General features: G+C 43.3%; 1 protein-coding gene across 7 annotated transcripts; it reads left to right on the top strand.

Annotated features, from left to right (window-relative positions):
• The first annotated feature begins 309 nt into the window (after positions 1 to 309).
• STMN4 (stathmin 4) lies at positions 310 to 6,961 on the top strand. 7 transcript variants are annotated; one of them, XM_028114357.1, is made up of 6 exons: positions 310 to 322; positions 1,427 to 1,522; positions 2,187 to 2,267; positions 2,701 to 2,909; positions 3,769 to 3,960; positions 6,902 to 6,961. In XM_028114357.1, exons 1-6 carry the CDS (start codon positions 310 to 312, stop codon positions 6,959 to 6,961), a joined length of 651 nt encoding a protein of 216 aa, XP_027970158.1. The 7 variants fall into 7 exon arrangements, with proteins under 7 accessions (XP_027970158.1, XP_087877554.1, XP_087877555.1 ...); XM_088021428.1 differs by having other exon boundaries at positions 2,677 to 2,909; XM_088021429.1 differs by lacking the exon at positions 6,902 to 6,961 and adding an exon at positions 4,646 to 4,666.
• Positions 6,962 to 15,769: the final 8,808 nt, after the last annotated feature.

The following is a 15,769-nucleotide window of genomic DNA, read 5'->3' as shown; positions in this document are numbered from 1 at the left end:
AGGGGGCTTGAGACTAGAAAGCTAATTATGAAACTATCATTTGTGCATGGAAACTGAACTTGATTATGGTGGTGTTGAACAGGGGGTCTATGTTTGGGAAAGGGAGAGTGGGTGTGTAGAGTTCCTGGAGGTGGGAGCAGACCAGGTGCTTCCGGGGATTCCCTCCCCAGTTGTATAAAGACCTTTCTTATGGGAATAACCTGTCAGTGGTAAAATACTCTCTTTCTCAGATTTGTGACAGCATCCTGAGCTAGTGACAGACCTACTTTGTGACTTTCAGCCGGATCCAGCCCCCACATTCCAGAAAACATGACCCTCGCTGGTATGTACAAAAACTGTTTATGTGATGGGGCACCACAGCATAAAATAGTTCTGTGCACACATATATGTACTTACATAAGCATAGAGAAGGATAAAAGACTGACAGGAAGTACACCTAAGGGTTAAAAGAAGTTATCTCTAGATGATGGGTGGGATCACCATTGAGCTTTTCCTCCTTTTTACTCCTCTGTGTGTGTTTTTAAAAAGTTTTTACAATGCACATATATTATTTTACACTTAATTATGTTTTCAATTTGTAAAAGGAAACAAAGAGGAGAGTGCCTGAGCACTGTGCTGGGTTTAGTTGAGAACAGAGAGAACTTGAACATAGTGGAGCTTAAAACAAGGGGCCCTGGCCCCAGAGTGGTGGGGGTACAGGCAGGAGCACATGCCAGGGCCAGGGCAGAGGTGGGCTGGACTTCACTGTATCAGCTCTAACCTGTGACTTCCTGGTTTTCAAATCCTCCCCTGACACAAAGAGGCTAGACGGTGGTGGGGGTATTCCTCCAGCCCTCATGGACACCAGCACCTCTGGTTTTGACCACTGCACTGGGAAGGTCAGAGAAGACTCACATCCTGACCCTGCCACTCAGTGAGTGTCAAGACTAGAGGGATGGTGGTGAGCCTCTTTACCTTTCAGAGAAGCACTGCTGAATGCTTTGAGTAAAATGGAGTGTGGATTTCCTGCATCGTGGAGCAAAGTAAATGAAATATTCTGGCAAGCGTGAAGAAATAGAGAGCTAGGTCTAGGGTGCCAGGCTGGGGCAAAGGCACTAGTGCTTGTGGTCTTTACCTGAAGGCACTTTGCATTCAGTACTAGGAAGGGAAACAATGTACTGAGGAGAAGATGGGATCATCTGGGTGCTCTGGAAGGCTCAGGTTCTAATAAGATGGACAGAAGTGGATCTAATCACACACAGGAATCCCAAACCAGGCTGCTCAGGGCAAAAGGGGCTGGATCCTCAGCCAAGGGGTGGGTCTGGGTGGTTTAGGTGCCTCTGTGGAGCCTGGTCATCCCTTGCTGCTCAAGCACCCAAACTCTCACAAAGGCTGACTTCTGAGTCTAGTAGGGGGTCACCATGTTGTCCTGTTGGTGTTTCTGCAGCCTACAAAGAGAAGATGAAGGAGCTTCCACTGGTGTCCTTGTTCTGCTCCTGTTTTCTGGCCGATCCCCTGAATAAATCATCCTATAAATATGAAGGTAAGTGAGGGCCACCATTGGGAGAGGAACTTGTGGAGGGTTCCTGGGCTTGTATCCATGAATACCACACTCCTGTCCCAATTTCATGAAACTCTCCTCCCCATATCATGTTCCTCTTTCCTAGAGCCAGTAAAATCACCACAGCTTATTCTGAGGGTCTAAGCACCATGTGAAGCCTGGTGTGGGGCTGCAGCTGGGGGACTAGACAGCAGTTGAAAATCTGAATCAGACCCTCTGCTGAGCGATCTTGATCTTAGCTTTTCTTCATTCATTTAACAAATGGATATTGTGGAAGATACAGAGGTGAAGCAGACAGAGATTCTGCCCTTGGAGAGCACTAGAATAGAAGACAAGATGCAGTAGAAATCACTAGATTCCACGGTTGACAGGCCTCCTCTGTGAATGGTGGAGAATGCTCTGAGAGTCCAGAGGTAGAGAGAGGACTTCCACCTGCAGTCACCCAATGAGGGGGCTATGCTGACTGGGACCTGTGACAGGGTCCCAGGACACTGGCAGGGAGCACTGAATGGCCACATTCTGCTCAGGGAGGGGCAGGGAACAGGTCACCTCTTAATTTCCCAGGGATTAAAAGGAAGGGACAGTTTTGTTCTGGAAATGAGAGATGAGAGTGCTTGGGTTACCTGAGATTGTTTTTTCTGTCTAGGCTGGTGTGGGAGACAGTGTAGGAGGAAAGATCAAAGCCAGCGGAAAGACAGTGCTGACTGGAGAGAAAGAAGAGAGCAGGGTAGGAGGGAGCAGGGGAGAGGTGGCAACAGGCTGAGCCATCAGATTGGTAGTGGGATGAGGAGTGAATGGGTGGTGGGTGGTGGGCAAATGCACCACTGTTGGCCACCACTCAGGACAATTTGAGCAAGAGCTCACGTATGGGAGGAGCCTTGTGGCAGAAGCAAAAGCATTTGCTACAGCCATTATTAGAAACCACGAATCCTGGGACCTCTACTCTTGGAGCCTGAGCCCTTGCTGTGGCTACCAACTCCTTCAGCCCCACTGGAGCCCGTTGACCCTATTAGGTGCCAGGTTCAGGACCAACCCAGAACCCTGGTCATTGATTTGCCTTGGGGACCCCAGATTTCCCATATATGTATGCATGTGTGCATGCTTTTGGGGTGCCAATCTAGTCCACAGGGGGTGAGCATCCTGTTTCCTGCTCTCTGCAGCAGACACAGTGGACCTGAACTGGTGTGTAATTTCTGACATGGAAGTCATCGAGCTGAACAAATGTACCTCGGGCCAGTCCTTTGAAGTCATCCTGAAGCCACCCTCCTTTGATGGGGTTCCTGAGTTCAATGCCTCCCTACCCAGGCGGCGAGACCCATCACTGGAAGAGATCCAGAAGAAACTAGAAGCAGCTGAGGAGCGAAGAAAGGTACGTGCTGTCCTTTCTTTCTTCCAACTCAGCATGACAGGAGGGAGTTGGAGAAGATAAGAGGTGGCTCTGAGCTGAGGTCAAGTCACCACCAACCTACAAATATTTAGGTAACCCCTCCCATGTTCAAGGCAGATAATGAGGTACCATTGAGGGAAACAAGGAAGTAAAGATCCCTGGTCTCTAGGAGCTTACAGTTTGGTTAGCGGTATCGGATAAGGCATTGCATTACACATGTCCAAGAGGTGGCCTAGTATGCACACTAACAGGAGGAAGACATTGACAAACACTAAGGATTTATGGAAAGGCTAGACAATCAAGGAAAGGGCTCCTTAACTGGGGGAAGGAGAAGGTCATGGTATGGTATACTTCCACACTTTGTGTGCCCTCTATGCTTCCTATTGATTCTGATGGCCCAAATCTGGTGCCATCTTTATGTAAGCTTTCATCTTTGAAGCAGAAAATAATCTTCTTCTCCTTTGGATTCTTATAGCATTTCCTCTCTACCTCTTAAGGCATATGTCACATACTAGTCTGGATTAGAGTTATATATATCTTACTTCTATGAGACTTTTTTCTTTCCCAAGTTGCTAGCATAGTGCTTGGCACATGGTACAGGTATATAGTCATCTAGTATTTGTGAATGAATGAAGGAAGGAGGGAATGAATGAAGGCAACGAGAAAAAAAGAACTGAGGGAATGGTGGGGGAATCCAGAAAGTGTCCTTGCTTCCTGCCAATGGGCCAGGGACCAGGTTCAGGGAGGCTGCGTTCTGGGCATAGAGCTCTTAAGTTATGGGGAAAACACACCATGGCATGCTCACTTTCAAGGGCCTCTTTTTCCCTTTGTGCTGCCTTAGTACCAGGAAGCTGAGCTCCTAAAGCACCTGGCAGAGAAACGAGAACACGAGCGGGAGGTGATCCAAAAAGCCATTGAGGAAAACAACAATTTCATCAAGATGGCTAAGGAAAAACTGGCTCAGAAGATGGAATCCAATAAGGAGAACCGGGAGGCCCACCTTGCCGCCATGTTGGAACGGCTGCAAGAGAAGGTAAGTGTTCTTGGTGAAAGAAGAGACTCCTGGAACACTCTCTTCCTTCCATGGCAAGTATAAAGGACTTACATATTATTTCAGGTAGCAAACAGCCTCAGGTAGGAAAGGGGGTATTTCTGTTAGGCTGGATCCTTACAGAGTTGCAAGGGATGTTTTGGGAAGTCATTGGCAAGAAACGAGCTGAGCTTTAGAATTCCTTGAGGGATATAATGCGCAGCTACACAATTGAAATTTCTCATTGTCTTAGGAAGATTAGACCTCTTATCTTCTAGAGAAAGCCTGCCTAATGCAAAAGAGTAAGGATGAACAAGCAGTTGTACATTCCTGGTTCATCCTTGAATGGACTGATTCGATTTAATGAAAGGTGATGACTTGGGCTCTTGGCTCTAAGCCAAGGGCATGAGAAGCTGAGTTGACCATTGAGCAGGAAACATGATTCTCTACAAACCTATGATATGGACTGAGTGAGTCACAGGTCTTTCCAATATTCTGCCCTTTGTCAATAAACCAAATGGTGTCACCTATATAAGAGAAACGTGAGAGACTGGGATTGGTCCCACGTGTCAGCAGAATAACAGCCCGTTCTGCTGAGAACACGTTGGCCTCATTTCCTGAGTCTCAAGCCTGCCCCAGTTTCTCCTGCAGCTCCTGGGAGAGCTCCAGCTCTGTGTTTTATTTCCAGGAGCCGCCTGCTGCGCGGTGACTCCCGGGACCCGATCGGTGGCCTCGTCCCATGGTGAGCAGCGTGGTCCCCACTCCTTCCTGCCCATCCGCCTAGAGTCTCAGGCCCTTGGCAACAGCTACTAGAAAGATTGGTTTCTTTACAGGGGATCTGAATGTTGCATAGGCCCTGCAACTAGCCAGCATGTGGCAGCCCTTCCGCTCTCACACTCCACCCTTCTAGGGGCAGTAAGACCTCCACCAAGTATCAGATGGGAGGGAAGTGATCTGGGTCTCATTTCAGTCTTCCCTAGTTATCGAGGGATGGCTAGGAACAAATTCTTGCAGGAGAAAAAAAAATCTGGGATTGCCGTAAAATGGGGGCATGGGCTCTCAGGCCAAACCCAAAAGAAATAATTGGGGCTAGAGCCACGATATGGTATTTAAAAAATGGCAAAAACACTTTTACTTCTTCCTACTCCTATCCTCACAACAAATCCATAAGGTAAGCAGAACAGTGTTATCCCTATTTAATCAATGGGGAAACCATGTCAGAGAAGGTCAAATAACTTGGCCAGGGTCACACAGCCACTAAGCAGTGCAGCTGGGACCAGAACACAATTCTCTGGCTATGTAAGTCCAGGGGACTCTTTCAACCCGTTTCAGGGGGACTAGCCCAGAGTCATCCTATTGGCCTTTTGCCAGAGAGGGGACCATTGGAGACCAAAGAAAGAGAGCCCGGAAATCTAGGGTTCTGCCCAGAGAGCTCACGTAGAGGTCAATTCCAAGGGGAAGGGATTGAGAAGCCCCTCCCCCCCCCCCGGAGTAATAGCTATGGAGGTGGAGTAAGACTCAAAGAAGCAAGATGTCAGAGTCAGAATCTGAGTGGGCATCACTCCTTTGGGATTGATTGACTCCTTTGGACCCTTAGCCACTGATGAATGTGGGAGATGGAATAAGAGACAGGTGTGTGGCTTCTGCCCTGCTCCAAGCCAGTGCTTTCTGTGTTGGTAGCTGCATGGGTCACTGACCATCCGCATCAGATTTACCTGGTGTAAAGATTAAAACTACAGATCCTTGGGACCCTAATGATCTACTGTCATGGCATGCCTGAGGACCCAGGAGTATAACAAATTCCCTAGGTCATGCTGATACATAGCAAGGTTTAGAACCATTGCCCTAGATACACCACTACCCACACTTTCCCCAGGGCCACGGAAAGTTCTAGGGCTTTCTCAGGGATGGATTCATAGTTTAAGGTATATCCTGGGCTCCTGGACTGCCTCAGTAGGCCTACTCCAGTCTGACTTTTGATATCTGGATATGATACTATCTGGATGATTGCCAGGGTCTGGCAGAGACAATATTTATGGAGCACCTGCCATGTGCAAAGTGCCATAGGAGGAACTGGGAAATAAAAAGAAGAAAAAGATGTGCTCCCTGCCTCCAAGAAAGTGAGGACCCAGACAGATGCACAATGAACAGGGATGTAAGGCAGACCATAATGTGCCCTAGAGGTGAACACTAAAATCACAGAATTCTAGAGGTAAAAACAGCTTCCGGTTTAGGGCCCTCTCTTTAAAAACCAGGGAGCCGAGGAGGCCTGATTGATGAAGCAGTTAGTCGAGGTCACACAGCTGATGGGTCTTTGAAGTCAGATCCCATCTTTTGGCTTGATTAACACTGTCCGACAAAGAGGGTTCTCATACACCAGTTGTCAGTGAGTCCACTTTTTGGATTTGGGTGACATTTCCAAAAATTCTTCAGTCAATTTATACTTAAGAGCCCTCATCTTTCACCAAGGGGCTGAAGAAAACAACTTGTACTGAGGGGATGGACAGAAATGAAAGCAGCGGTCACGTTGCAAGTGTGTGCAGGGAACATTTGTAATGAGGCCTGTCTGTTCTACCTGCTCCTCCGGCATAGCTACACTGAGCTGCTCCCTGCATTAAGTCAAGCAATGCACTCAGTGCAAGCCCAGGATGGCCAGGTGAAGGAGGGGGAAGCTGGTGGGCTGTGGGGTCGCTGTGAGGTGGGTCCCCCATGGGAGGCTGGCCCCAGTCAATGAACTCCCTGGGGCCACATCAGTCGGCTTGCTCACCTGCCTCCTACCAGTCTCACCTGCCACCTTCTGCCCCTTCTCAGGGCATCTTTGCAGACCTTTCTCTTCATTTCCTGCAGCAGCAATTCTTTACTTTGGGTTCTCTTGCCCCTTGGCTTCCCTTTTATCCCCGGGGAAGCCCGTGTGACCTCCCCTTTTCGCTCCCTTCCTTCTTAGGACAAGCACGCGGAGGAGGTGCGGAAAAACAAGGAGCTGAAGGAAGAGGCCTCCAGGTAAAGCCCAGAGGCCAAAGAAGTTTCCAGAACAGCCGGACAGCTCCAGCAGCTCCGCAGTTCCCGAGGCAGCCTCGTCCGCCATGGGCTGCTCTCCCAGCACTGGGGTTTGGGGGGAGGGGGGTGGCCAGGGGTGTTTCCTCTGCTTTTGGTGTTTGTATATGTAAAGAATTGACCAGTGAAGCCATCCTATTTGTTTCCGGGGAACAATGATGGGGTGGGAGAGGGTAGAGAAGGAGAGAATTTGGGAAAGGAGGTAGAGAAGGACTCGTGGACATTGCAACCCTACCCACCGCAGACTCAGGTCAAGTCCTTGGCTTTTCTTCACAGTGAACGTCCAGGCACCGTGTTGAGGGAAGCTGCAAATGGGGCAGGAGAAGTACCAAGTGAAGGGTGGAGTCCTGGGTGAGGCAGTGGCTGCAGGGCATGGCAGGAGAAGCCCAGGGAGAGGGTGGGGGGCCTGGAGGTATTGCTTCCGCCCTGCAACAGGTGGGATGAGGTCTGAGTGTGTGTGTATTAACCATTATCTTTTGATCATCATGACCAATGAAATATTTACTCCAGGTCTCCCGTTCTTTATTTCCTGAATTTGTCCTTTGAGTGATGGTAGTGATTCAAGAATATTGAGTGATTCAAGATTCTTGAGTGATTCAAGAATATTCTTGAATTTGGTTTCTACCCATTAGGTGGCAGATGCCCCTTTTGTTCCTTAGTTGGACTATCAGAGCATCTGAGAGGTGCTGGGTGAGGTGGGTTAAACATACTAGCCTTTGGCATAATTGAAAAGTTTGCTTTTGCTTTTCTTCTTTTTCTTTCTTTCTTTTGTAAACCCCCTTTGTGGGTTGTCCATTATTGGATTGAGTTCACTGAATTGATGAGGAAAGAAATTCCATCTTGCCTTCTGTGGATTGACATTCTGATGGTCCCCCACATGCATAGTAAGAAGGAAGTTCTCCTCACTTTGGGAGTGTGGGATTCTAGGTGGTTACAAAAGTGAGCGAGGAAATAAAATGTGTGTTAGTAGAATGCAGAGAGATCCTTTCAGACCCAGCAGTCACCTTATCCAAAACACTAAACATTGACTGGGAAAAGAGTCTCCTTCTTCTTCTCCCCTGCAGACAGAGCCACAGCCTGCAGGGTTCCCACCCTGCCCCACACACTGTGTAGCTTTTACAGCTTCATAAATAAACCTTTTGGTATTGCCCCCACCCCAACTCACTAGTGGTACCAATTTGGCTTCTTCATTTTAAGATAGGATAACAGGAGGCATCACTGATGATGATGATGAGCAGGAGGAGGAGGAAGGTAATGGCAGTTAACACTTAGGCAGCACTTGCTAGATGTCTGGCAATTTTCTGGGTATATATCTATGTCTATGTCTATCACTTAATCCTCACAACAACCCTACCCAGTAGGTACTCTTATCCCATTTTGCAGACAAGGAAACTGAGGTATTGAAAGGTTAAGTAACTTGCTCAGGGCCACACAGATAATAAGTAGGTGAATAGGGACTTGAATTCTGGCCATTTGCTCCCAGAGTCCAAGCCCTTAGCCACAGACCTGTGCTGTTTCTCACCACTTCCAAACTAGAACATGAGTTCCGGGATAGTGTTTCTCAAAGTGCCAGTTGTGGCTCATTGGACTGTGAAATCAATGTATGGGTGCCACCCAACCTTAATTTTTTTTTTGATGGAATAGACTAGGAAACAACAGGCAACAATGGAGATAGTATTTTGTAGAAGTTGTGTTTCAGTTTTATATTTATGTATGTGTGTTCTAGGTCACAGCATAGTATGTATTTCTTTCTGGGGGTTGCAATCAAAGCTCGTTGAAAGTCACTGCTCTCCAGTGAATGTGGAGACCAGACTTATAGCCCCAGGGGCTTTAGAAGCTGCTGTGCTTGAGAAAGTGGGAGGCTTGGGGCCATGCCATCTAGAACTGTCTGCCTCTGAGTAAAAGGGGGCAAGAATGGCTTCAAGGGTCTATTCCCACCAATCTACCCCAATCAGCATCTCCATCCTCCCATGGGGAAACCCAAGGCTGGGAGGAAGCTTCATTCCCAGTATTCTCTTTCAGCAAACTCTTGCACTCACCTTTCATTCCCTGATAAACCCTATTAATCCACCCCTCCTTCCTTTGCAAAGGCAGTTCTCTTGCTTGGGGTGCTCTTCCCTGCCTGGCTGAATATTAATTCTTACTCATTCTTTTAAACTCAACTCAGATATTAAGTTCCCTGACTCCACCAATATTTCTGTACCTTTTACATGCTTTGATTACTATGTAATTATTTGTTTACCTATCTCTGTCATCTATTAGACTTGAAGTTCCTTGAAAACAGGAACCAGTTTTATTATTCTTTGTGTCTCAGACAGTGGCTGCTCCAGAATTTCTTCATAGGATAGGAATATTGGCAGCAATCTAGTTAAAAAGAAAAGCCAGGCCACTTGTGCTGAAGCTTCACTGATATAGCATTTTACTGAAGCACTGTATATAAGACCCAGAAAACACAATCATTTGTACATATCAAAGAATATGGCTGATCCAGATTATGCAGAAAACTAAAATCTGTCAACAAGACACCCCCTGGGTCCCACTAATCTTCAATGCCTGACACTGAAAACTGAAAACCCCAATTATGTGCTCAGCATGGAGCTAGCTTCCAAACATTAAAAAGCATTCCTACATTGAAAGGTTTACACACCACTTGGGATATGGATGAAATGGCCAAAGCAACAGATCTTAAATTTGCAGTTTATATCAAAATCCCTCTGAACGCTTGTTAAAATGTACATTACAAGGTACATTACAAACACTGGGTGTTTGTAAATGAAAATAATTGACCAGGCTTTTTGAAATATTATCTTTTTGAGGATGTTGCCTTGGAACCTACGTTTTAAAAAGCCATTTCCCAGCTTTTTAGGTGCCAATCATGACTACAGTTTGAGCAATTCTGTACAATTAAGGACTAAGTCTTAGGCAGTATTTCCGAAGGCAAGAGGAAGGGAGATTCCTTCATGGAGTGGGCAGCACTTGAGCTGAGCCTTTAAGGATGCGCAGACTTTGAACAGAGAGGAAGAGGCAGACATAGGAAGGGAGAGTTGGAAATGTGAGTTGGGAACCATGAGCATTGGGAAGTAGTTGCTGCCACGGAAGTGAATGAATTCTCCGTCCAGGAAGACTATACAAAGAAAAGGGCTCTTGAGATTCCCCTAATGTTGTGGCAAGATCAGGAACTGGGGCCAAGGAAGAGCAGAGTAAGAGAGGCATATTTTAAATCTGAGATTCCAACCAGTGGTTTTCAATGGAGACAGTAATGCCCCCTAGAGGGCATTTTGGAAATGTGCAGCAGCAGTTTTGGTAAACAAAAGGAGCAGGCTCAGCGCTTCCTTTTTAGTGGGTGGAGACCAAGGATGCACCAAGAGAATGTCCCACATCACATTCGACTTCTGAATGTAAATGAGAAACCTGTTTATGATCATCTAAGCCCAGAACCTAGCTCAGTTTTATAAATAAACACAAGTCCCCCCCGCCATGCCAATATAAATATTTGCTGACTTTTGCAGTAATACAACTTCTCAGGTCCGCTTGTCTCTGGTCTTTGTCCCCTGATCTATCTCATTCCTCTTGCTCTTTTCTGTCTCCTGAGTCCTATTCCTGTTCATTTACTCTGTCCTTGGGCTTGATTCTTCTCTTCCACTCAGCACCTTTTCAAAGAGAAAAGCTAATTTGAACCCACTCTGAGAACACTAAAAAGCAAGCCTTGATGGGTGTCTGGGTGGCCCAGTTGGTTGAGTGTCAGACTCTGGATTTCGGCTCAGGTCATGATTTCAGGGTCATGAGATGGAGGCTCCTGTCAGAGCACAGAGTCTGCTTGAGATTCTTCCTCTCCCTTTGCCCGCCCCCGCAATAAATAAATAAATAAATAAATAAATAAATAAATAAATAAATAAAATAAAATAAAATAAAATAAAATCTTAAAAAAAAAAGCAAGCCTTGAAAGAATCATACTGCTTTCAAGTAAATTAAAGGCATGCCAAACAAAGTCCCAGTTGATTTAAAGGAATCCAACAAAACCCAGGACCAATAATGTAGAATTCAAAATGTTTAGCATTCAAAAAAACTTCATCAGGCATACAAAGAAGTAAGATAGTATAACATTTAGGTAAGAGGAAAATCTATAGATGCAAATATAGAAATGACAACTATGATGGAATTAACCAAGATTTTAAGATTTCTAGAAATATGCTCCATATGTTCAAGAAACTAGTGGAAAGCAAAGAAGAAATGGAAGATGTAAAAAAGACCCAAATGTAACTTCTAGAATGAAAAATACAATTGGAAAAAAATACACTGGGTGGTATTAATGGCTAGTTAGTTACAGTAAAGGAAAACTTGAAGGTAAAGACAAAACAATAAAGACTATCAAAAACTAAGCACAGAGTGAAACAGGACTAAAGAAATGAAGAGGACAGCAATGACCTGTGGAACAAGATAAAATGCTTTATCGTATGTAAAATTTGAGTCTCAGAAGGAGAGGAGAATGTTGGGGGTGGTGAGGGAACAGAAAAATATATGAAGATATAAGGGCTGGCATATATGAGTTTTCATACAAAGTATAAGCATCAGATTTAAAAATCCCAACAAACCTCAAGAAAGATAGATCAACATAGAAAAACCATATCAAGACACATCCCAACCAAATTGTTAAAAAAAAAAAAGTGATAAAGAGAGGGGTGCCTGGGTGGCAGAGTTGGTTAAGTGTCTGACTCTTGGTTTCAGTTCAGGTCATGATCTTAAGGTCGTGGGATAGAGCCCTCCCTCAGGCTCTGTGCTCAGTGCAGAGTCTGTTTGGAGTTTCTCTTTCCCTTTCCCTCTACCCCTCGGTGTGCCCATTCTCTCTCTCAAATGAATAAATAAATCTTTTAAAAAATGATAAAGAGAAAAATCTTAAACACAGCTAGGGGAAAAAAGACATTACATACAGAGAATCAGGGCTAAGAGTGATAGCACACTCTTGTCAGAAAATAATTGTTATGGGCTGAACATACACTCCCCAAATTCCTATGCTGAAGTCCTAACCCCCAGCACCTCAGAATGTGATTGCATTTGGAGATGGGTCTTTAAAGAGGTAATCAAATGAGATTGTATGGTGGGCCTAATCCAATATGACTGGTATCTTTATAAGAAGAGGAGGTAAGGACACAAATGTACAGAGGAGGAGACCATGTGAAGACAGAGCAAGAAGGTGGCCATCTGGGAGCCAAGGAGAGAAGCCTCAGAAGAAACCAACCTAGCTGACACCTGGCTCAGTGGGGAGTCTGCTTCTCCCTCTGCCGCTCTCTCTGCTTGTGCTCTCTCTCCCAAATAAATAAATAAATAAAAATCTTAAAAAAATCATAAATATGTGTGTAGATATAAAACACATTTTTTTCTCATTTAAAAATGTTTAAATCAAAATTAATAACAATGTATTGAGGACTTTATAACACATAAAGGTGAAAGGTATTACAAGAATACGCAAAAGATTGGAGGTGGGAAATGAAAGCATACTGCTGTAAGGTTTTTCTACTGTAGGTGAAGGGGTATGATGTTGTTTGACAAGAGACTGAAGCAAGTTGAGGATGTCTACCCTAAGTCTTAGAGTAACAGTGAAAACAGCAATGCCAACAACAAGAAAGACGAGAACCAGAAAAACAGAGAGGCACAGCTCATAAACCAAGACTGGATATAAAATGGAATAGTAAAAAAAAAATCTGACCCAAAACAAGAGAAAAGAAGCAAAGACCAGATGCGGCAAATGTAAAGCAAATAGCAAGATGGTATATTTACATCTAACCACATGAATAATTTTTTCATTTATTTTCTTCATTTTTATCGAGATATAATTGACATATAGCATGGTAAAAGTTTAAAGTGTACAGCATAGTGCTTTACATATATTGAGAAATGATTACAATAAATTTAGGTAGCATCCATCATCTCCTATAGACACATACAAAAAAAGGGAAAATAAAGGCTTTTTCCTTGTGATGAGAACTCAGAATTTACTCTCTTAACAGCTTTCAAATATACCATATTGATAATTCACATTGATTTTAAAAGTTCTAAACTTTTAAACTTCAATTAAGATGCATAGACTGTCACATTGGACAAAAAAGCAAGATGCAGCTATTTGCCAGATGCAGGTAACCCACTTTAAATATAAATACAAAGACAGGTTAAAAGGAAAAGGATGAATAAAGATATATCATGCAAGTACCAATCAAAAGACAGCTGGAGTGGCCACATTCATATCAGACAAAGTAGATTTCAGAACAAGGATGATTGCCAGGCACGAAGGGAGAAAATACATAATAACAAAAGGAGTCAATTTATCAAGAGAAAATGATAATTCTAAATATATGTGCATCTAATAACTAGAGCTTTGAAATACACAAAACCTGATAGAACTGAAAGGAAAAACAATTGGCCAACTTGACCAACTAAATTAAAACATTATATCCAGCAACAGCAGAGTATACATTCTTTTTTGAGTACACATGGAATTCATCAAGAAGGACTATATTCAGGGCGTAAAACAAGTGTCAAAACACTTATGATGATGGAAATGACACAAAATAAGTTCTTTGACCATGATAGAATTAAAGTAGAAAACAGCAACAGAGATATGGGGAAATCCCCAAATATTTAGGAATTAGACAGCACACTCCGAATAACCCATGGATGAGAGCATAAATCACAAGGAAAATTAGAAATATTTTGAACTGAATGAAAACAAAAATATATAAAAATTATAGGATGCAGCTATTGAAATGCTTAGACAGAAATTTCTATCTTCAAATGCCTATGTTAGAAAAAGATCTAAATCCCACTTTAAGAATTTAGAACGGGAAGAACAAATTAAACCCAAAGTAGCCAAAAGGAAAGCATAAAGATAAGAACAGAAATCAATGGAATTAAAAACAGAAAGACGAAAGCCAATTGTTTCTCTGGATGAAGATACAGAAATGACAGTACCCCATGGATAATGTTGAGTTTGGTTTCCTTGGAAGTGTGATGCAGAGCAATGCTTCTCAAACTGAGCACATGACATGCAAGGATATGCAAAGCTACAGATAAAATTGCACATCTTCCTAGAGGATCATTTTTATCAGGAAGTTGGGGGGGAACATCCTGTTATGGTAAATATGAAAATCAAATACAATACAAAAATGTACCTAGATTTTTAAATTGCAGTGAAAACACACAATGTAAAATTTACCATTTTAACCATTTTAAGTGTATAGTTTAGCAGTGTTAAGTATATTCACATTGCTGTGAAACAGATTTACAGAAACTTTTCATCTTGCAAAACTGAAACTCCATACCCATTAAACAGCTCCCCTTCCCCATCCCCTTGGCCCCTGGTAGCTACCACTCTACTTTCTGTTGCTATGAGTTTGACTACTCTAAATACCGCATATGAGTGGAATTGGACGATATTTATCTCTTTGTTATTGGCTTATTTCAGTTAACATAGTGTCTTTAAGTTTCAGCCATATTGTAACATGTGACAGGATTTCCATTCTTGTAAAGAATTGTATGAATTCCATTGTACAAATACACCATCTGTTTATCCATTTACCCATCGGTGGACATCTGGGTGACTTTGTGCCTTTGGCCAATGAGAATGATGATGATAGGAACATAGGGACATGATAGAGAGTTAGCTCGGTCCACTCATTTCCATGTATCCCAAGGATCAGCTTTCACCCTTCTCTACCATTAGCCTTACTTTGGTAGAAAAGTTTGGGAACTCCTGGTGTAGTAGTGAAAAACACGGTCTTTAGGATCAGTACAACCTGGATTTATGAATACTAGATCTGCTATGAATTACCTCTGCGACTCTTGGTAAGTAACTAAACCTTTGGAAGTCTTACTTACCCATCCGTAAGATGAAGAGTCAGTAACTACCGTAGCTACAATGCTTAGCACTTTGCCTGGCACACAGCTAATGCTCAATAAATAGTAGCTAGTGCTAGTCTATTGTTGTTTTCTGTAAATGACACCAAAGTCTGTTCCTCTTCCTCATGCTAACATTATCATAATACTGTCTTCATGATTTGGAAATATCGTGTCCACCCTTACTTCTCTTCAGAGAAGTATCCTCTTTGAAGAATTTTCCTCTCCTATCTTCACCCTTACTTCATACCTGGCTCTCATGTATCTTCAATAATTACTTGCATGTGATGTTAACAAATTCCTGAAATTTGTTTCCTTCTGCTATAGGTGATTTCTAGTTGGCTTCTAGCTCTTCAAATGTGATGCTCACTTACATGTCCCGCTTTTGAGAATCCACATGGGTCTGGCCATTTTAGCAGGCCATTTGGCAATATGTAACATGGCCCTTAAAAATGTCCATACCCCCCAAAGTCCATACCCATTGATTTAGTTATATTCTTTCTAAAAATCTAATCTAAAGAAATATTCTGAAATACAAAGCTTTATGAACCTTAATGTTCATCAAAGTGTTAAATATAAAAATGCAAATAATGTAAGTGTCTAGCAAGAGGGAAATACTTTAAAAAGTAGGGAACAGTTATATAGTAGGTGTTTATTAAAATTTTAATGTTTATAGGGAGATTGATTCAGCAGTCCCTATGAAATAAAAAAAATTATTATATAGTCTTAAGTGGAAAAAACAAGATAATTCTCAACCACACAAAATTATGCAGGCATAAACACAGCAACATGCTAGTTTATGTTTTAGTCTTTCATTCTACTGAGATCCTATTATGGGTTAGGTCTCGTGCAAGGTTCTGAGGACACAGAT

This window comes from Eumetopias jubatus, unplaced genomic scaffold (genome assembly GCF_037043125.1).
Source record: "Eumetopias jubatus isolate StellerSeaLion01/CBP00866 unplaced genomic scaffold, mEumJub1_p1.0 scaffold_2, whole genome shotgun sequence".
Taxonomy (NCBI): Eukaryota; Metazoa; Chordata; class Mammalia; order Carnivora; family Otariidae; genus Eumetopias; species Eumetopias jubatus.
This window is presented reverse-complemented; position numbering and strand designations above follow the sequence as displayed.

Bases quoted from the DNA above. Each gene is read 5' to 3' on its own strand.
- STMN4 (XM_088021428.1), top strand. The intron at 1,523-2,186 runs GTAAGTGAGGGC...TTTTCTGTCTAG, and splicing joins ATCATCCTATAAATATGAAG to GCTGGTGTGGGAGACAGTGT. The intron at 2,268-2,676 runs GTAGGAGGGAGC...ACAGGGGGTGAG, and splicing joins GAGAGAAAGAAGAGAGCAGG to CATCCTGTTTCCTGCTCTCT.